This window comes from Amblyraja radiata, chromosome 12 (genome assembly GCF_010909765.2).
Source record: "Amblyraja radiata isolate CabotCenter1 chromosome 12, sAmbRad1.1.pri, whole genome shotgun sequence".
NCBI classification, from domain to species: Eukaryota; Metazoa; Chordata; class Chondrichthyes; order Rajiformes; family Rajidae; genus Amblyraja; species Amblyraja radiata.
The window spans coordinates 41484821-41507632 of record NC_045967.1 but is presented as its reverse complement, the minus strand read 5'-3'; the positions used below and the strand labels follow the sequence as shown (position 1 = coordinate 41507632).

The following is a 22812-nucleotide window of genomic DNA, read 5'->3' as shown; positions in this document are numbered from 1 at the left end:
ATTCTTATATCCACCTCAAATGACCAACCACTTATTTTGAGACTCTTCCCCAGTACCAGACTGTCCTCCAGAATAAAGTGTTGCCTGCATTTCAGGGATCGATCAGGCTTGGTACAAATTTTAGGCGTTTTCAGGAGACTACCTCCCATTCTTCTCAATTCAAGAGAGCCTAAGCCTAATGCGCATAACCTCCTCTCTATTGATTGATTGATTGATTGAATACCTTTATTGTCATTCAGACCTTATGGTCTGAACGAAATTTCGTGCCTGCAGTCATACATACAATCATACAATAATAAACAACAATAAACACAAATTAACACCACCACAGTGTATCCTCCAAGCACCTCCTCACTGTGGTGGAGGCAAAAATCTTAGGGTTACTGTCTCTTCCCTCCTCTTCTCCCTCTGCGCTGAGGCGATTCCCCACCGGGCGAATCCCCCAAACCTGATTGAACCTTTGTTGTGCTCTCTATATTGCACATATATCTTCCTTACATAGTCAGTCAAAACCTATACAAGTATTCCAGAGACATGAAGAAGGCATATACTGATATCTTCAGTAAAACACAAAGTGTTGGAGTAACTCAGAGGGCAGGTGTTGTTTCAGGATGGGACCCTTCTCTTTCAATCTAACTTGCTAAATTTCAATAAACTTTGCTACCAATATTCCCTTTACCCAAAGACGATAAGGGAATGGAATATGTTACCACCCATCACACATGCTGCTCCCGATGTTAAGTAATTTAAAAAGGGGATTGAGCAACTAGATCTCCTCAACTTGGGCAAAAAAGCCCACTTCAAAATTTAATCGCTACTCTACTCACTCCGACCTGCGCGAGATAACCACTGATGAGGTGTTTGCGCAGTAATCAACCTGAACCAGAACCAGTCTGAAGAAGGGATGTGACCCAGAATGTCCCCTAACCATTCTCTCCACAAATGCTACAGCCTGTCCCGCTGAGTGAATCTAGCACTTTGTGTTTGTTTTTGCAAAGCATTACCAAGGTCTACATAATTAGCTTATTCTTGTTCCCAAACCTTTCGGCAATAAACCAAACATACTGTTAGCCTTGGTAGACACAAAATGCTGGAGTAACTCAGCGGGACAGGCAGCATCTCTGGAGAGAAGGAATGGGTGACGTTTGCAGTATTTGCAGATTTGTACATTGAACTTTGAATCCCAAGTCTAAATCATTTATGTACAGCTTCACTACAGAGTGAATCGTGATTATTACATCTTTGCAAGATTAGCATAACTTTTTTGGCATCAATTGATGTAGATGATTAGTTTGGTTGATAGTGAATTAATATAGATTTCAATTTATACTGAGTTAATACCATTACACTGATAAACATAAGCCACCTCACCTGCTCCGACGTATTTGTTGCTTTTCGACCAATCTCCAGACTAGCTGCTGCGGCCATTAATAAACAAGTCTTTTGACCAACCAAAATGGTCTTGTCAACTGACAGCATCTGTGAAAACTAAAGACATATACAATATACGTTGATTAACTATTAACAACTGATTTATATCTATAACATTGTTTTGGTGTTGGATGCAAAATGGGCAGGAGAAAATATATGATTTTTATTTCAAATTCATAAGGATCAGGTTGACATGTAGGTGAGTTGGTTTTGGCTCATCACGGGATCAAGTAGTTTAGGTTAATTCCACTGAAGTGGAGGGCTGGGTGTGGGGGAGATTGTGGGACTGGGGCCCAAAAGAAAGCTAGTTAGGTTACTATCTTAAAGGGCATTCATCTGAGTCAGGTTCCAATACAGACCTGGGACCTGCTCAGGTATATTCCCTTGAAGTCATAAAGCTAATTTAAAAACATTATTTACAACATTTTGTAGTTTTAAAATGTCACTCTGCTTTGACAGAATCAATGTCGTTACCCCAGCCTTGCCTGCTGTCAAATATTCTGTGGATAGGGCCTCAGTGGTATCTGCCTGCTGGCCCTAATTGCCAATGAAGTCATTCCATTCCTTGCCACTCAACTCTGGGAGTATATCTCACCAACATCTGGATCAGGGGTGTTTTGGCAGGTAGGGCTGCAGACAGTAAATCTAAACAAGGGGCAGAGCCAGGTTGATTCAGCTCATTATGTATTAGTTGCAACTCAGTGAAACAATTATTTATTTCCAGATACATATGCATCCTCTCATGAATGAGAGTCAAATGGGCTGAAGTTGTGATTACAACTTTTAATCGATTTAGTTCAGCTTTAATCTTGATTGAGAAGATTTTGGCTTCACCCCTTGACCCAGGTTCTCGGGTACATAAAACATGATTCCCTTGTAATTAATGGACCTGCCCTGTAAAGTGATATCTGCAGCATTAAAGTTATAAACTGCACCTATTGAGGAGCTCCCTGTACAGTGAAGGTAGCTTGTTGTTCACATATCTAGAAATTACTCTTTTTGATGATTGGGGATAGATACAAATGATAGCATTACCAATGAAATCCACATCCCATTAAATTAATATTTAAAAATAAAAAAAAGATACACTTCCCAAATGCCATAACTCATTTTATAAAGTTAGATAAATTATTTATATAGAGTAATAAGAAAATTCATACATTGCTTGAAAGGAACATTACAAATTGCTCATGACCAGGTTAATACACACCTGATAAGAAAGAGTGAAAAATTCCCTCATTCTTGCTGGGCAATCTTCGCACTGCAGTGCTGAATTCCATGCTTATAGAAATAAAACATATTGATTTTATTTGTAATAATTTAAAAAAAACTATTTTGTTTTAGGTTACTGTAATAAAAACAAACTGATAATTTAATGGATTAATTTTTAAATGTTTCATTTATTCCAAATTCTTTCCGCCTATGCTGTTTCTATTCCATACAAAGTGATCTACTCACTTAGCAGCATTGCCAATAGCTCTAAGGGCACAAAATCTGAATGTATACAAAAACTGTTGTATGTTATAACATGAATTCATGTCTGAACCTTTCATTGTTAATAAACATATTTACATTAAGTTTATATTTGCTTTTTGATTCACAGAAGTGTAATTTTATAGAATTAAAATGTAGAATATTTGGTTTTCTTCTATAACGTTATATAGGGTTGAAATTTAGAATAATGAATTAGACATGATTAGCTACAAAAATTATACGTGTCATTTATCCAGCTTTCTTTTTTTTTAATTCAATTAGATGTCTATCCCCTCTTCCCATTCCCATAATCATTTATTGTTTCTGGAATAGGATTGCGGCCCCTTTGTCTGAAAACATTCCAACAATAAATCCTTTGTTCCTGAATGCATGGACACAATATACGCTTCACAGACAAATTTTATGCGGGTGTGGGGTAGAATTACAGTACATTTAAATGTTGAATTTTACAATGCAGTGGGAAAATATTCAGCTTTGGTCAGCAATGCTTAACAGATAAATCCACATCCAACCCATACAGTTCTATTAAAGTGAATACATCAGTGGCATTTGCACATCTTTAACTCTGGCAATAAAATGGGAATTTAGTTTCCTGTGCATTCACCCAAGTGTTTTTTTAAAAAGGTGATTGGTACTAATATGCATTGAGGTGATTTGCCATCTATCTATTAATATATAAAACTCTCGCCCAAAATTCCGAAACGGAACTCCGTCCGGCTGTCACATTTCTTCCATTGATTCCCTGCAACTCCGAAACTGGACGCAGAATCGCCGACATCTTTTCCATTTCGGTAGAGATTTCACTTTTCTTTCTAAGTATCCGCTCCTCATTACATTCCGTCGTGTTTAAGTACACGTTTTTAATCAAATCCTTCCCCCCCCCCCCCCAATATTTCAAAACTAAACTGGCTTCACACCCACAGAACCTTCACCAGCCCCAGCCCCTGCTGAACGTTCCATCGTGTGATGTCACAATGCCCAATCTTCACATATGTCCAATCGGAATGGATCCATTTACATATGCCTATGCAGGAGCCCAAGCCAATGGTGAACGTTCCATCGTGTGATGTCACAATGCCCAATGCTCAAAGACATCGTTGCCATAGAGAGGGAGTACAGAGAAGGTTCACCAGGCTGATTCCTGTTATGTCAGAACTTTCATATGAAGAAAGACTGGATAGACTCGCCTTGTAATCGCTAGATTTTAGAAGATTGAGGGGGTATCTTATAGAGACGTTTAAAATTCTTAAGGGGTTGGACAGGCTAGATGCAGGAAGATTGTTCCGGATGTTGGGGAAGACCAGAACAAGGGGTCAAAGTTTAAGGATAAGGGGGAACGCTGAATCGCCGACATCTTTTCCATTTTGGTAGAGATTTCTCTTTTCTTTCTAAGTATCCGTTCCTCATTACATTTCGACGTGTTTAAGTGTACGTTTTAATCAAATCCTAACCCCCCCCCCCCCCCCCAATATTTCAAAACTAAACTGGCTTCACACCCACAGAACCTTCACCAGCCCCAGCCCCTGCTGAGCGTTCCATCGTGTGATGTCACAATGCCCAATCTTCACATATGTCCAATCGGAATGGATTCATTTACATATGCCTATGCAGGAGCCCAAGCCAATGGTGAACGTTCCATCGTGTGATGTCACAATGCCCAGTGCTCATAGACATCGTTGCCATAGTGACAGTACAGAGAGTCAGATGTGGGCCGAGGAGCCTTCAAGACAACATGAGATGTTCCCATATTGTGTGAAAATATTTACGTCATTCACCCCTGAACCTCGATAAGAACACCACCTGCACATCTTAATTAAATTAGAGAAAAACGGAAAAGAGGTCGGGCATTTACACTTTTAAGGCTCTGTGTGTGTCGAAGCTTCGTGTGTGTGATGCCGCACCGCTAACCCCCCCACCACCCCCCCCACGCGTTGCCGAGACGGACCCGACTTCGACGACTTCAAGATACGATATTTTAAGACGGCAGGGACCCGACTTCGACGACCAAATCTCCCCTGGGGGCTACAGGTAGGGAACGGTCTTTATGCACTTTTCCAACTCTGTGTGTGGGGGTGGTTAGTGTGTGTGAGGCGCCCGCCCCCCACCCCCCCCCCAGTGGGGGCTACGGGTAGGGAACGGCTGCGTTGGGGGATCAGACCCAACGGGTTTGCCATTGGTCGTCGTGTTTAAGTGCACGTTTTTAATCAAATCCTAACCCACCCCCCCCCCCCCAATATTTCACAACTAAACTGGCTTCTCACCCATAGAAGCAGCACCAGCCCCAGCCCCTGGTGAACGTTCCATCGTGTGATGTCACAATGCCCAATGTTCAAATACATCGTTGCCATAGAGGGAGTACAGAGAAGGTTCACCAGACTGATTCCTGGGATGTCAGGACTTTCATATGACGAAAGACTGGATAGACTCGGCTTGTACATGCTAGAATTTAAAAGATTGAGGGGGTATCTTATAGAAACTTACAAAATTCTTAAGGGGTTGGACAGGCTAGATGCAGGAAGATTGTTCCAGATGTTGGGGAAGTCCAGAACAAGGGGTCACAGTTTAAGGATAAGGGGTAAATCTTTTAGGACCGAGATGAGAAAAACATTTTTAACACAGAGAGTGGTGAATCTCTGGAATTCACTGGCACAGAAGGTAGTTGAGGCCTGTTCATTGGCTGTATTTAAGAGGGAGTTAGATGTGGTCCTTGTGGCTAAAGGGATCAGGGGGTATGGAGAGAAGGCAGGTACAGGATACTGAGTTGGATGATCAGCCACGATCATATTGAATGGTGGTGCAGGCTCGAAGGGCCGAATGGCCTACTCCTGCACTTAATTTCAATGGTTCTATGTTTCCCTCTCCGAAACCCCTCTCCCACCCATCCCTCTCTCCCCCTCCCCCCTTCCCTCTCTACGCCACCCCCTTCCTCCTACCCCTCTGTCCCTCTTCCATCACTCCCCCTACCCCTCTCCACCTCCCTCTCCACTCTTTCCCCTCTCTCCCCCACCCCTCTCCCCCTCCCTCCCTCCTTCCCTACCTCCCCATCCTCCCCCTCCACCACATCTATCTCCCCATCCCCCTCTCTCACCCCCTACCCCGCTCTCCTTTCCCTCCCAAATCTGTCCCATTTCCTCCACCTCCTCTCCCCTCCCTCCCCTCTTCACATCCCCCCTCCCTCCACCCACCTGTGTGTTTGGGGGTTGGTTAATATGAGTTTGATGCCGCAGCCCCCCCCCCCCCCCCCCCCCCCCTGCAAAACGCCGTTGGGGAAACAGACCCAACGGGTCTGCACTTGGTCTAGTTAATATATAAAACTCTCGCCCAAGATTCCGAAACGGAACTCCGTCCGGCTGCCACATTTCTTCCATTGATTCCCTGCAACTCCGAAACTGGACGCAGAATCGCCGACATCTTTTCCATTTCGGTAGAGATTTCACTTTTCTTTCTAAGTATCCGCTCCTCATTACATTCCGTCGTGTTTAAGTACACGTTTTTAATCAAATCCTTCCCCCCCCCCCCCCCAATATTTCAAAACTAAACTGGCTTCACACCCACAGAACCTTCACCAGCCCCAGCCCCTGCTGAACGTTCCATCGTGTGATGTCACAATGCCCAATCTTCACATATGTCCAATCGGAATGGATCCATTTACATATGCCTATGCAGGAGCCCAAGCCAATGGTGAAGGTTCCATCGTGTGATGTCACAATGCCCAATGTTCAAAGACATCGTTGCCATAGAGAGGGAGTACAGAGAAGGTTCACCAGGCTGATTCCTGTTATGTCAGAACTTTCATATGAAGAAAGACTGGATAGACTCGCCTTGTAATCGCTAGATTTTAGAAGATTGAGGGGGTATCTTATAGAGACGTTTAAAATTCTTAAGGGGTTGGACAGGCTAGATGCAGGAAGATTGTTCCGGATGTTGGGGAAGACCAGAACAAGGGGTCAAAGTTTAAGGATAAGGGGGAACGCTGAATCGCCGACATCTTTTCCATTTTGGTAGAGATTTCTCTTTTCTTTCTAAGTATCCGTTCCTCATTACATTTCGACGTGTTTAAGTGTACGTTTTTAATCAAATCCTAACCCCCCCCCCCCCCCAATATTTCAAAACTAAACTGGCTTCACACCCACAGAACCTTCACCAGCACCAGCCCCTGCTGAGCGTTCCATCGTGTGATGTCACAATGCCCAATCTTCACATATGTCCAATCGGAATGGATTCATTTACATATGCCTATGCAGGAGCCCCAGCCAATGGTGAACGTTCCATCGTGTGATGTCACAATGCCCAGTGCTCATAGACATCGTTGCCATAGTGACAGTACAGAGAGTCAGATGTGGGCCGAGGAGCCTTCAAGACAACATGAGATGTTCCCATATTGTGTGAAAATATTTACGTCATTCACACCTGAACCTCGATAAGAACACCACCTGCACATCTTAATTAAATTAGAGAAAAACGGAAAAGAGGTCGGGCATTTACACTTTTAAGGCTCTGTGTGTGTCGAAGCTTCGTGTGTGTGATGCCGCACCGCTAACCCCCCCACCACCCCCCCCACGCGTTGCCGAGACGGACCCGACTTCGACGACTTCAAGATACGATATTTTAAGACGGCAGGGACCCGACTTCGACGACCAAATCTCCCCTGGGGGCTACAGGTAGGGAACGGTCTTTATGCACTTTTCCAACTCTGTGTGTGGGGGTGGTTAGTGTGTGTGAGGCGCCCGCCCCCCACCCCCCCCCCCAGTGGGGGCTACGGGTAGGGAACGGCTGCGTTGGGGGATCAGACCCAACGGGTTTGCCATTGGTCGTCGTGTTTAAGTGCACGTTTTTAATCAAATCCTAACCCACCCCCCCCCCCCCAATATTTCACAACTAAACTGGCTTCTCACCCATAGAAGCAGCACCAGCCCCAGCCCCTGGTGAACGTTCCATCGTGTGATGTCACAATGCCCAATGTTCAAATACATCGTTGCCATAGAGGGAGTACAGAGAAGGTTCACCAGACTGATTCCTGGGATGTCAGGACTTTCATATGACGAAAGACTGGATAGACTCGGCTTGTACATGCTAGAATTTAAAAGATTGAGGGGGTATCTTATAGAAACTTACAAAATTCTTAAGGGGTTGGACAGGCTAGATGCAGGAAGATTGTTCCAGATGTTGGGGAAGTCCAGAACAAGGGGTCACAGTTTAAGGATAAGGGGTAAATCTTTTAGGACCGAGATGAGAAAAACATTTTTAACACAGAGAGTGGTGAATCTCTGGAATTCACTGGCACAGAAGGTAGTTGAGGCCTGTTCATTGGCTGTATTTAAGAGGGAGTTAGATGTGGTCCTTGTGGCTAAAGGGATCAGGGGGTATGGAGAGAAGGCAGGTACAGGATACTGAGTTGGATGATCAGCCACGATCATATTGAATGGTGGTGCAGGCTCGAAGGGCCGAATGGCCTACTCCTGCACTTAATTTCAATGGTTCTATGTTTCCCTCTCCGAAACCCCTCTCCCACCCATCCCTCTCTCCCCCACCCCCCTTCCCTCTCTACGCCACCCCCTTCCTCCTACCCCTCTGTCCCTCTTCCATCACTCCCCCTACCCCTCTCCACCTCCCTCTCCACTCTTTCCCCTCTCTCCCCCACCCCTCTCCCCCTCCCTCCCTCCTTCCCTACCTCCCCATCCTCCCCCTCCACCACATCTATCTCCCCATCCCCCTCTCTCACCCCCTACCCCGCTCTCCTTTCCCTCCCAAATCTGTCCCATTTCCTCCACCTCCTCTCCCCTCCCTCCCCTCTTCACATCCCCCCTCCCTCCCCCCACCTGTGTGTTTGGGGGTTGGTTAATATGAGTTTGATGCCGCAGCCCCCCCTCCCCCCCCCCCCCCTGCAAAACGCCGTTGGGGAAACAGACCCAACGGGTCTGCACTTGGTCTAGTTGCATATAAAAATAAGAATCTGGACCCAGTAAGATTTACTGGTTATCTCTAAAAGATAGGAGATTCACTGAAAAAGAAAAGCAGTTAAAGTATCAAAGGATGCAGGAAGTTTGAGAAGGATAGCCTTAGACATTGATATTTCAGCAATATTTGAAGGTACATGTTTAATATTCAGCCGTACATTCTCACCTATCTTTCGGAACCAATTGGCTTCACTACTTTTCAGCTCAACACTCATCCTCCCTTCAGCTAACTGACTTATCAGTTTCTTATGAGCTATAATAAACAGAAATAAATATTAAATAACATTATAGTATTATCAATTGTCAAGAAAATGATAAATGGGGGTTAGGCAATTATTTAAGTTATTTTCAATGTTTTATATTGAGCTTTACTGTGTATGTTTTGAAGTATTTTAAATGTGCCCCTGGAAAACATAATTTATTGTGTGTCTTTGGCAAACCACAAGGTAATGACAGACATCTATGATCAAATTCACCATCACCTTCAGTGCACCAACACAGCTTGTGGGTTATGGAGAAAAATTGTATTTGAGGGATAAGACCTCTCACAATAGCCACAAAACTGATAGTCTACCAGATAACAGTGAATTTTGTCCTCCTATGTTTTAGGTCGTATCATTTGTAAATCCGACACCAGACTCCTAAGCGATCGACACAAAAAGCTGAAGTAACTCAGCGGGTCAGACAGCATCTCTGGAGAAAAGGACTAGGTGATGTTTCAGGTCGAGACCCTTCTTCAGACTGAGAGTCAAGGGACACGAGTGATTAATTTTAAACTTCATCGTTGGAGGAGATCATTTACGTAGACAATGGGAAAGATTCATGAATGTGCTCAAAGCCTCACAAAAGAAATGCAACGTTTCTCCCGTGACTTCAAAGTGGAGCAGCAATATTTGGAATGGCACTGAGAACAGCTTTGGGAACAGTATAGCTGATTATCAGCCACAATATGCTCCATCAGCAGAAGAGACTGTGGTTCCTGAACCACCTCAGAACTTACAAAATTGGAATGAAAGTAAGTCACCCTGAATCCCAAGCGACTGCCAAAAAAAGTTACATCATTGAACACAACTTCATTTTGTAATTACTATTTTTCCAATAGGTTCCAAGTATTGCTGAATGTTTATGAATTTCAAAGATAGTTCTGACAGCTGATCTGTCTGGAAGCAGAGACCCAATGGCTGTTCAAACTGTTCTGAGTGTCCAGGAAGCTTTCCCATGTTGAATGAGCACATAATCGTCATCTTGGTTCTGCTGCTCCTGCCCAATACAATCCCCCCAAGGTGTCAGCAAATGCTGGAGCCTCTCGCCTGCTGGCAAACTCGAAGGTCTCCACTTCCAAAGAAGCCCGACAAGAAGTGAGGCGGAGCCTGACAAAGTCCATCTCTTCTTCACCATTCTCAGGCCCCCTTTCTAATCCATACACTCCAGTTGATGTAGACAAAGGTTTGTCCTCCACTAAAGTTGGGAAAGCAGTAGGAATTGATGGGATCTACCCGGAATTTCTGAAGAACCTTGGCCCCCATCGACGCAACTGGCTGTTGCTTTTTTCACTCATGTCCACTGTAGGGATTCATCCCTAAGGCCTGGAGAGAGTCTAAAGTCATCGTCATCCTCAAGCCTGGGAATTCTGCTGATGATCCAGTTAGTTACCGACCCATCTCCCTCTTATGTACATCCTACAAGCTGTTTGAACTCCACCTGCTTGCCATATTTCACCATTGGTAGAACCTGTTTTTCCCAGAGAGCAAGGTGGCTTTAGACTTGATAGAAGCTGCGCAGATCAAGTCTTTGCCCTCACGACCAATATAGAGGCTTACCTTCCAACGTGCCCTGAAAATTAGTGTTGCTCTCATCGATCTGTCATCAGCTTATGACACCATGCGGAGACATGGTCTGTTGCTCAAAGCTTCCAGAATCTTGAAGTGCCAAACCACTATGTGTGCCCTCTCATCCATCCTCAGCAACCATAGATTTAGGGTCTCGCTTGGGAACCAGACCAGCTCTGTCAGGACCCTGAAGGATGGTCTCCCCCAGGGCTCTGTCCTAGCTCCCCTACTCTTCAACATTTATGTGAGTGACATGCCAACTACCTCATCCAGGAAGTTTGCATATGCAGATAACCTTGCCCTTACCTACCAGGGAGATGCCTTTGAGGATATCAGCAGAGTGCTCAGCCAAGACTTGAAGGGGATGGAGGAGTACTTCACCTTCTGGTGACTTCACCCCAACCCATCTAAGACAACTGTCACTGCCTTTCACCTCAGCAATCGGCTCGCCAATGCAAAGCTCCGAATTTTCTTCTCCCCTTTTCTTTCTCGCACCCTCACCTATCGTGAACACTTGAAGAGGGCGGCTGATAAACTGAAAGCAAGGGTCAACATCATCAGGAAACTTGCAGGCAACAGCTGGGGATCCAATGCACACACCCTCCCTACCGCAAGCTTAGCCTTAGTCTACTCAACAGCCAAATTTTGCTCAACAGCTTGGGCTCATAGCTGCCACCCCATTAGAGTTGACACTTAACTCTGCAAGCGGGTCATCACAGGGACGCTTAAGTCAACACCTTTGCAGTGGCTCCCTGTCCTCTCTCATATCGCCCCTCCCAGCATACGCAGAAGGGAGAAGATGTTGAAAGATTGGTGCACCATCGAGCCTAACCCTGACCTTCCCATCCATGCTGATTTGAACAATCTGCCCAACATGCGCCTGAAGTCCCACAAACCCTTCTGGTCTTCAGTCAAATCCCTGGAAGACTTTGACTTCAAGACTGAGTGGCGCAGAGCCTGGAAAGATGCCAACACCAACAACAGAAAGATCATCACAGACCCCACAGTGAAACCACCGGGATTTGACCTCCAACGCAAGCAATGGCTAACCCTGAACAGAATCTGCACCCTCCATGCAAAAACAACCCATCACGTGCACAAATGGGGGATGACAGACAGCCCTGCTTGCGACTGCGGACATCTAGACCAGACCGTCCCACACATCATCAATGACTGCTCACTGAGGCTTTCCCCTGGTGGCTTCAAAGCCATCTACCCAGCAACTGATACTGTCCTAGCCTGGATGTCTACCTTGACCTACAACTTTAGGCTGTACACGCCATATGCAAGAAGAAGACTCCCAATTCCTCCGTCTACGCCGCATCTGCGCCCAGGATGAGGTGTTCCATACCAGGGCATCGGAGATGTCCTCATTCTTTAGGGAACGGGGGGTTCCTCTCTTCATTTTACAGATGAGGTTCTCACTTGGGTCTCCTCGATATCCGGGAGCTCCGCTCTTACCCCTCCCTCCCCCCATTCATAACAAGGACAGTCCCCCTTGTCCTCACTTTCCACCCCATCAACCGTCGCATAAAGCATATAATCCTCCAACATTTTCGCCACCTCCAACGGGATCCCACTACTGGCCACATCTTCCCATCTCCACCCCTCTCTGCTTTCCACAGAGTTCCGCCGAAACTCCCTGGTCAACTCGGCCCTTCCCACCCAAACCACCCCCTCCCCAGGTACTTTTCCCTGCAACCACAGGAGATGCAACACCTGCCCCTTTACCTCCCCCCTCGACTCCATCCAAGGATCCAAACAGTCTTTCCAGGTGAGGCAGAGGTTCACTTGCACCTCATCTACTGTATCTGCTGTTCCAGGTGTCAACTTCTCTACATCGGCGTGACCAAGCGCAGGCTCGGCGATCATTTCACTGAACACCTCCGCTCAGTTCGTCTTAACCTACCTGATCTCCCGGTGGCTCAGCACTTCAACTCCCCCTCCATTCGCAATCTGACCTTTCTGTCCTGGGCCTACTCCATTGTCAGAGTGAGGCCCAGCGCAAATTGGAGGAGCAGCACCTTATATTTCACTTGGGTAGTTTACACCACAGCGGTATTAACATTGACTTCTCGAACTTCAGATAGCCCTTGCTTTCTCTCTCCATCCCCTCCCCCTTCCCAGTTCTCCCACTAGTCTTACTGTCTCCGACTACTTTCTATCTTTGTTCGCCTCTTCCGAAGACGGGGTCTCAACCCGAAACATCACCCAATCCTTCTCTCCAGAGATGCTGCCTGACCCGCTGAGTTACTCCAGCATTTTGTGTCTACCTTCGATTTAAACCAGCATCTGGAGTTCTTTCCTACACACACTATCCTCTTGATAAGTAGTTTTAGAAAATAAGATACATGTTGAAAATATAAAATTGAAACAAAATACTACTCGGTAAAAGCAGAAGATGAAAAATAGCAAATTGCTAATATTACCAGAATTTAAACTGATAATATATACTCCATATACTTGTTTTCTCTGGAGTTTAGAAGGATGAGAAGGGATTTTATTGAAACATAAAAGATTATTAAGGGTTTGGACACGCTAGAGGTAGGAAACATGTTCCTGATGTTGGGGGAGTCCAGAACCAGGGGCCACAGTTTAAGAATAAGGGGTAAGCCATTTAGAAAGGAGACAAGGAAACACTTTTTCATACAGAGAGTTGTGAGTGTGGAATTCTCTGGCTCAGAGGACGGTGGAGGTCAGTTCTCTGGATAGTTTCAAGAGAGAGCTAGATAGGGCTCTTAAAGATAGCGGAGTCAGGGGATATGGGGAGAAGGCAGGAACGGGGTACTGATTCGGGATAATCAGCCATGATTACATTGAAAATCATGTACTGGCTCAAAGGGCCGAATGGCCAACTACTGAACCTATTGTCTAAACACATTTCCAGAGTATATATCAGAATTTTTATCTCCAAATGGTACCACCTTTTATAACTATCTAATAGGTCACTGACCCCTTGTTTAAAGTCTCATTCAACAATTTTTTCTACAATGTAGCACTCCCTTAATACTGCATATTACTTATTTGAGGCTTGTGCCCACAACTGTCAGATAGGAGAAAGGGTACTACCAACTTAAAGAAAGTTTAAAAAAGTTAGCATGTGGAATATTTATAATGTTGGAATGAAACACCCCACAAAAAAAAACAAGAACTGCCTGTTGGAATAATATTGAAATTTTTTGTCCAATATTGGCCATTTAACAGCTGACAGCCTCTATTATAAAATCATTTCTGTTTTTTGTTATAAAGAGCTATGTTCACTTTTTAATATTGATGAATAAATTAAGAACTTTAATAATATAATTTAAATGGCTGAGAAGTTACAATACCACTGTAATAACCTCTGAACACAAATGATATTATTGTGCCTACCAGTCTTCAAATACGTTAACAGAGAATCCAGTCGCTCATATCTGCCAAAGTAAATAATTATTCATGGTTAGGTGCTGCTAGTTTAAAATAAGTTAGAAATTATTTTTTACCCCCAAAACATTTTCAGGATAGGGTTTACCAGAGTAGTTTTGGTCGCCCAATTATAGGAAGGATGTCAACAAAATAGAGAGAGTACAGAGGAGATTTACTAGAATGTTGCCTGGGTTTCAGCAACTAAGTTACAGAGAAAGGTTGAATAAGTTAGGTCTTTATTCTCTGGAGCGCAGAAGGTTAAGGGGGGACTTGATAGAGGTCTTTAAAATGATGAGAGGGATAGACAGAGTTGACGTGGACAAGCTTTTCCCATTGAGAGTTGGGAAGATTCAAACAAGAGGACATGACTTCAGAATTAAGGGACAGAAGTTTAGGGGTAACATGAGGGGGAACTTCTTTACTCAGAGAGTGGTAGCTGTGTGGAATGAGCTTCCAGTGGAAGTGGTGGAGGCAGGTTCGATTTTATCATTTAAAAATAAATTGGATAGGTATATGGATGGGAAAGGAATGGAGGGTTATGGTCTGAGTGCAGACAGATGGGACTAGGGGAAAATAATTGTTCGGCACGGACTTGAAGGGCAGAGATGGCCTGTTTCCGTGCTGTAATTGTTATATGGTTATATGGTTTCCAGAAAGTTTCCTGTATGAGGAGCGATTAAGACGAGGCCTACAACGCAAATTTAGAACAAGGAGAGATTTTGTTAAAAACCTACCAAATTCTTACATAGCACAACAAGGTGGACACAAGAAAGATGCTTCCTTGGCTGAGAAGTCAAGAACCAGGAGTCAGTGTCTCACCATCACAAGTCGGCTATTAACTGTAGTGCGGAACATTTTACTTACATTTACTTGAAGGTGACCCTTCAACCTCTCTACCCAATAGCCCTCAGTCTTTGAGTTTACTCAAAACAAAGATTAATAGATTTATAGATTTGAAAGGAATTATGATTTATGAAAGTGTGTACAGGAATATGGAAAATGAAAGCCCCTCTGGCAGCCGGAGGAAACGCGTCAAACTGGAGTGAACGGTTACCTCTGGTTCTGCTTGGCATTCACATGGTGGTGACAGCAGACCGAGGATGTTCGTCGGCGGAAATGGTTTACAGCACAACTCTGAAGCTGCAAGGCGAATTTGCCGAACCAATCGCCACAGTCAGATCCTATGATCCAAGCAGTTATGTCGATCGATTACGGCGAACTATGCAGCCACTCAGGCCAACACCGATGCAGCAAACACCTGCAATGGTCTGTGTCGACTGACCTCCAACGCTACACACATGTTTTGGTCCGACATGACGCCGTCCTCTTCAGCAAGCATACGAATACCAAGTCATCCAACGCCTCCCAAAAGTTTAATTATCTATCGGAACGGAAAAACTGACACCGTATTTGTCGACCGATTAAAGCCAGCATACGTCGAGAACCAACCGACTAACTCACCCACCGAACCGGCAAAGTCACAAGACCCCAACACTTCCTGTCAAAGACGTCCCACACTGCATTACCAAACAAGATCAGGCCGTAAAATCAACCCGGCAGACCGGTACAGGGCAGGACAAAACCAGGCAGTCGCCACTTTGTATGACTCGGTGGCTGAGGGGGTAGCTGTGGCGCCTTCATGCCCACGTTGGTTTTGCATACAGCCTGTCACCGCTGGCAACTCGCCAGCAGCCTCACGAGAAGGTCCAGCACAAGAGCTTAATAACAACTCCAAGGTCAGTCGCACTAATTGGCCTTATCTGCCCAGGGGTTATGATTGATGAGAATGTAGGTAAAAGGTGCTTCTGGAATAAACGTGACACAAGGTGTCTGGCTCAGCTAAGTATTATTTGTTCTTTGCTTTTTGTCGTGGGATTCAGTAGATCCTACACATTCATAATTCATTCAACAAAGGTGGTGTCATCAGCAAATTTGAAGACAGAGTTGGTAATATGTCCGGCCACACAGTCATGGATAAAGAGCGAGTAAAACCCCTGTCCCACGGTACGAGTTCATTCCAAGAGTTCTCCCGAGTTTGCCCTGATTCGAACTCGGAGATTTACAGTAATGGCCACTCGTCGGTACTCAGGGCTCTCGTGGACATTTTTCATCATGTTGAAAAATCTTCACGAGTCTTCCCATGCTTACCTGCCGTTAGTGAGTCATCCCGAGTACCTGCCGTTAGCGCTAAGAGACGTCCCCAAGCTCCGACATACCTGCTACGTTCATTCTCCGTGCGTACCACGAGTTTGATTTTTTTAAAGTTGGGAGAGCTCTTGGAATTAATTCGCACCGTGGGACAGGGCTATTAAGCAGGGTGCTGAGCACACAGCTTTGAGGTGCCCCTGTGCTGATGGTTATCGAGGAAGAAGTGTTGCTGTAAATTTGTACTGATCATGTTCTGTTGATGAGGAAGTCGAGAATCCAGTTACAGAGGTGATGATGTTGAACGCTAAGCTGTAGTCAATGAACAACAGCCTGATGTATGTGTTTATATTGTCCAAGTGGTCCAATGCAGAGCAAAAAGTCAGCAAGATTGCATCCTCCGTTGACCTGTTGTGGACCTTAATAATTAAGACACCCTTTAAAATTTGGTCAAATCCGAATGCCTACCGACACATTGACTTGTAAACACTAGAAAGAGTGCAAGAATCCCAGACACTTTGCCACAATGCTGGCACCCAAGGTTAGAATACAAGTATACTTGAATAATTAAAGATTTTCAAGATTTGCCTTTGGATGTTTGCTTTAGTTGTTACTGGCAAAAATGTTGGTGGTGAGATCAACAATGAAAAAAATAAATCTTGATTCAAATTTCTACTGATGCATAAATGTATGGGAACCAGCATGAAGAAAATCAATATATTTCACCAATGAGCACATTATTACCAGGTATTGCTGAATCTTGCTGAACAGTGCCCTCAGGTGGAAAGCTTCAATAAAAAGTGAAGCAACTGTACTTTTTAATTTTGGTTACTGAAAATAAAGTGTTGCAAAATGATCTCAATAACACTACATTAAGGTCTCAGTGGCACAAAATTCAAAACAATGTTGTCCTTCAGTGGTAAGCATTCAAAGCTGTATTCACCCAAATCGGTAACATTGCAACCATCTTTAACACAGCTCTTAAAGAGAAACAAAATCACTGGAACAAAGCTACCATCAGAATAAAGATAAGGAAATTACCTTACGTTTTTAACATCAGTGTCCGAAATAGAAGGCACAAGGCGAATTAAACTCCTGCTTAAAACAAATTATGGAAACATTCAGAATTTCTCCATATAAAAAAACTGTTCAAATACTGAGAAAACAATGTTCTTACAACTTGGAATAAGGTTCAGCCATTTAACAGCAAGGATTTCTTATATCAGAAGATCATGAAACTTCGGCATTCTCTATCACAGAGTAGCTGAAACACTAAATATATTCAAGGCTGAAATGGACAAGAGTTTATGGGAACAGGAAGGAATGGAGATCAGGTCAACTTTAAATCAGACAGGATCTTACTGAATATTGGAATAGGTTTGAGGAACTAAGCGGTTTTCTTCAGCTATGTTCTTTCATCTACAGGCATTAATATATAATGCCTAGAAATTCATATGCACCCCGAAGAGCTCTCCACAAGATTACTAGCCGTGGCGCCAATAACTTGTTATCAAGAGCCACAGTTGCAAAATTCAGTGGTATTCAACACCTATGGCATTAAAAGTGAATTATCACTGATTGCAAGTTTGCATTTGCATGCTGTGAAATACACACAAATGAAACTATGATGAATGCAGAGCTGATGTTGGGTCCTGGGAGAAAGAGAGGTCTGGTGATTAGGATCTCAGATGCACCTAGAGAGTAAAAAAACAGTGGGGATTGGAGCCTGTGGTGATTGGTGGTCATAGTCAGGATTCTCCATTAAGAATCTAGCATTAAAAAGCACCACTTTAAGTAAAGTATCTCAATGTGAGAACAATTGATCCAGGAATAATCAAAAACTGTTATACCATAGAAGATGTAGACACAAGGAACTGTAGGTGGTTGATTGGCAAATGGTTGGACAATGGCCAGAGATAAAAATACAAAATGTGAGACGATGGATAAGGAAAGAAGAGGCACAAATTGTGAAGCCAGCGGATGGAATATAGGTGGAAGGGAGTGGGGGGGGGGGGGGGGGGGGGGGGGGTGGGGGTAGAGGGATTGGAAAGGGAAATCTGTGTACATCTAGGTGGGCACACGGAGGAGATGGGGACAAAAGTGGAGAGGGGAGGTGATGGGTGTTTGTAGATTACCTATCTAAAATCGGACGATTCATTTATATCATTAGATCGTAAACTACCCAAGAGGAAAATAAGATCTGTTCCTCTCGTTTGCGTGTGGCCTCACTCTGGCAATGAACCCAGGACAGAAAGGTCAGTGTAGGAATGGGTACAGTATAGTAGTATGACAATATAATATTCACTTGAAGCTTCTGCAGCTGACGGAAACCACCTCCCAGAAGCTTCGTGAATATCATATTGTCATACTCTGTACTGATATGAGAGTAGAGCATGGACAATAATTAGACAGAATTACCCTGATGCCAATTTGCATCCTAAAATAACTTCCCATCCATCCACTCTGTGTGCTGCGAGTCAAAAATGAACATTGCAAGGAAGTTATATCTAAAATTTAGTTGAGACTGCCCGGCGAATAACGAGGCGGGACACGGAGTTTGTCCAAACCAATGATTCTTTAATACTATTCTAACAACTCCCTACTAACCACCAAGGCGCGCACGCGATCCCCACCTTAAATACTCCCCATGGGAGCCCGTGACCAGCCCGTGACCTCCACCTCCCGTCACCGAGACACGTGACCCCCCTCAGAGCGGAAGCTTCGCACTGAGCGTGGCTCACCACCAGGGGCCACCACAAGACTCTGAATTGAGGTGTCAATAGTCAAGTCAAAAGTATTTAATTGTCATATGTACCAAAAATTAAATTCTTACTTGTAGAATTCCAGGATAAAGTTGCAAAGATAATTCAGTTTTAGATTTATCTGAATGACCAACAGGATATCTTATTTACCAAACCACATTAATGCTAGTTCTATACCTGAGAGCTGTGAATAATTGAGTGCTGTCTTGGGAATATTCGCATAAATATTCAAATGCTTTTCTGGCAACATCCTCCTGTTCATTCTAAAGATAAACAAGTACAAGTGTCATTGATCACATTGTAAAATATTATGATGTATTTAGATAATTACAAAAGAGAAACATCAGTTAATTCAGAACATTCATTATTAATAATACTCATTTTAACTGTGCTTTGCAATGATACTTTTAACATAGTATTTGTTGATGATAATAATATTTATGCAAAAGGATGTTCACTGGGAATTGTCTGCAAACCGTTAAAGGATAGAAATTAGTTCTCTAGTGAAACCTGGAAATACAGTTGATTTCCACTTGGGACCAGGTTCAAAAGAAGCTCAATGCAAATTTTCTACTTTATATATTTTAGTGCATGCAACCAGATTAATTTTTATCCTTTTACATATCCTAAACATTATCAGTAACACTCAAGTGTTCGAAATAGCTGACTGTACTGTCTGCTGAACTGTGGAATTAGGCGTTTAATGGAGTTTCAAAATAAGCACAGCAGGTAATCACAATGTTTGTAAAGTAAGAGCTTGTTTAATCACCTCTAGGAAATGCTTTTATCAATACAACCCATTTATCAAACATTTAGAGTGCCATTAAGGCCGATCTCTAAGCACCATTCCCATCAGGTCATTCTTTGTACAATAACTGAGCATTGAATAGGATGAAGATATTTTCTTGAAATGACAACACATCAATGACCTTTCTTCATGGGCGGTACCTTAGGGTGAAGGATGACTAGCTTCCACTCCTGGTCTTTGGGTTTTGAGGTGGCTAATCAGGTCAACGTGGGATCAGCAGACTATGACATAAGCTGGGAAGAAAGTGCTTGATGGGGCAAGTAGATGGGCTGTATGGGTGCTGCGTTCCTCCTGTCATCTTAGCTGGGTTAAAACATGTCTGTGACTGAAATCGAGTTAGTGGTCAGCTAATAATACCAGGCTGAGCAAGCTTGTTTAGGAGAAAACAAATAATTAATGAGACCGTGAGGCCTGCAGCTATAACAACATGTAATAAGGAAGTGGGATACGATCAAGTTATTTATGAAAGAAGGTGATTTGGATTGACGATGCCTCATGCAATAGTTTTATATTGTAAATAACTTTGTTTCTGTGTTAGGGTGACTTGCTATTTTTTTCAAATGTAGCTGGCATTTATTGTTTGTAGATTAAGAAAGAAGCAGAGGCTTATTGATTATACGACTGCATGCTGCAAGCAAGCGCACTGGCCGCTCCTTGGGCCAAGTTCCAGAACGGAGTCGTGACCCACAAGTTCTCCAGGTCAAGCCAGTATAGGCAGGAGATCCCAACATATCATTAGAAGGACGTGTCAAACTCATTGTTTTATTGCTGTTTTATTGTTGCTTTAATACTTTTTGTATATATTATTTTAAATGGTTGGTGTTCTTTTACCATCACTGATCCGAATTCTCAAAATATGTTTATATTTTTACAGGTAGATCCTGAGTTTTTTTTTGTCAGGTCTGAGGTCTTGATTTTCAAATATCTTTTACATCATTCAACCCAATGCTCCTGTCCCAATTAGGAAACCTGAACGGAAACCCCTGGTGACCTTGCCCACGACCCAAGGTTTCCATGAGGTTGCCGGAGGTTTTGATCACTCGCCTGGAAAGCCTCGAGCTGGATCGACCGAAGCGTGAGCTGCATCTACCGACCAAAGATCCTATAGGATCTTTGCTACCGACCGCACACGCACACAAACACATCGCGAAGGTGGAGGCCATGGAGAGCGGAGGAGCGCTGTCTGCGCGATGAAGAGGAAGGTAAACGGCTGCCACAGAGTACGGTAAGTCCTTTAGAGAGCGCGGGGGGGAGGGTGAGGGAGAGAAGGGGGGGAGAAGGTGGAGAAGGGGAGAGAAGGAGAGAGAGGGGAGAGAGAAGGGGAGAGAGAAGTGGAGAGAAGGGGAGAGAAAGAGTGGAGACAGTTTTAAGAAGTTTAATAAAGTTTAGCAGGCATTTTACCTTCCGGTGGGTCTTCTAGGTCGTGAAACTCCAATGAGCCAATCAAAATGGCCGGTCAGCGAAGGAGATGCCCTTCGACTGCCTGTAAGTAAATAGCGACACCACTCCACTGGCTTCAGCCAAACGGCATCCTATTTTTAGTCAAGGCCGGTTTTGATTATGTTGAAATAATCGAAGCAACCTAGAAGATGCCTCGACTAGCGGAAACCACTTTCGACCATTAGGGAGAATGACCAAAACCTCCGGCGACCTCATGGAAACCTTGGGTCGCAGGCAGGGTCACCAGATATTTCTATTCAGGTTTCCTAAGTGGGACAGGGACATAAGGCTGTGATGACACATTGAAGAAGTAGTGAATTTCAATATAGACATTTGCCTTTGCCGCAAGGTATGAGAAGTGGTCGAACTTTTCCATGGTCAGTGAGCGCAGGGTGAGAAAATTCTGATCTTGGTCATTCTCTTGTATGCTTTTGTTATTTCATTCTATTAGTGCAACCCTGTATTCCCCACCATTAGATGCTCATCCATTCTTTTCTTAACAAAATGCATTCATTTCAACTGATCCATGTGGTATTGAGTTTCATATTCTTACATTCTTCACAGAGACATTTCTTCTGAATTTCCTATTGGAATTCTTGATGACCTATGTGCTCTCCCACAAATGGAAACATTCCCTCTGCATTGGCTCCACCAAAGAACTTCAATTTAATAGACCATTAGATCTACCCTCATACTCAATATGTATTTCTTTCTATCAATCAGTTCTATCAAATATATGTAAACAGATCTATATCACAGTGTTATGGTAAAGTTTAATGTAGAACAATGTACAAAATATGGAAAGTATGCCAGTTTCCCAGTAGTATGGAATTAACTTTTCATAAATAAATTTGGGAATGTGTACTGTTTACATTAACATGCAGTGTACATTGTTTGCTGAAGTCATTTACAATTTAGAACATTTCTTCCTGACAAATTATTTTTGAAAATCTAATTTATTTTCATTATTCCGATCTTTCAAAACTAATCTTCATTACCTCTAGAGCAACTTGTGTAGCGAGACTCAAAATATCAGTCACTGGGATTCCGCTGGTTAGCATATTATCCTCATGTCCTTCTGGTTTTTCGGCAAGTTTCCCTATTGTTTTAATTGCCTGCACAGCTGAAGCACAATATTTTAATCTTTCCAGTCATATTTTATTATCATTGCACTGAAATAACTATTATTTAACTTAGAACACACATTTTCCTTCTGCAGTGATATATGGTTAAATTTGTGAAAATTTTACATTTCTATTATATTTTATACATACATTATTTAACGTAACTCCACTCAAAAAATAAAAGTACAATTGCATTGTCGTGTATTCATCATCCTTCACATTTCCTTGCAATTCTTCCTAAACATTCCCTGAAGAAGGGTCCTGATCCAAAACATTGCCTAAAAATGTCCTCCAGAGATGCTACATATTCCAGCACTTTGTGCCTTTATTCTCTAAACTACGCTATTCTAGTATGGGTGGGCAATTAAATAGGTTCCTTGCCTTATGTTTTTATTTAACTTTATGCCTCTCCCCTTC

The 22812-nt window shown here is 43.5% G+C and overlaps 1 protein-coding gene across 1 annotated transcript in view; it reads right to left on the bottom strand.

The window, feature by feature from the left end:
- tex11 (testis expressed 11) overlaps window positions 1–22812 on the bottom strand; it is an 81561-nt gene that overhangs the window by 18167 nt on the left and 40582 nt on the right. The window contains 7 exon segments of the mRNA XM_033030908.1: window positions 1372–1488; window positions 2642–2712; window positions 9049–9135; window positions 14084–14124; window positions 17303–17356; window positions 19201–19286; window positions 22270–22394. Of these exon segments, the coding sequence (XP_032886799.1) occupies window positions 1372–1488; window positions 2642–2712; window positions 9049–9135; window positions 14084–14124; window positions 17303–17356; window positions 19201–19286; window positions 22270–22394 (581 nt within the window).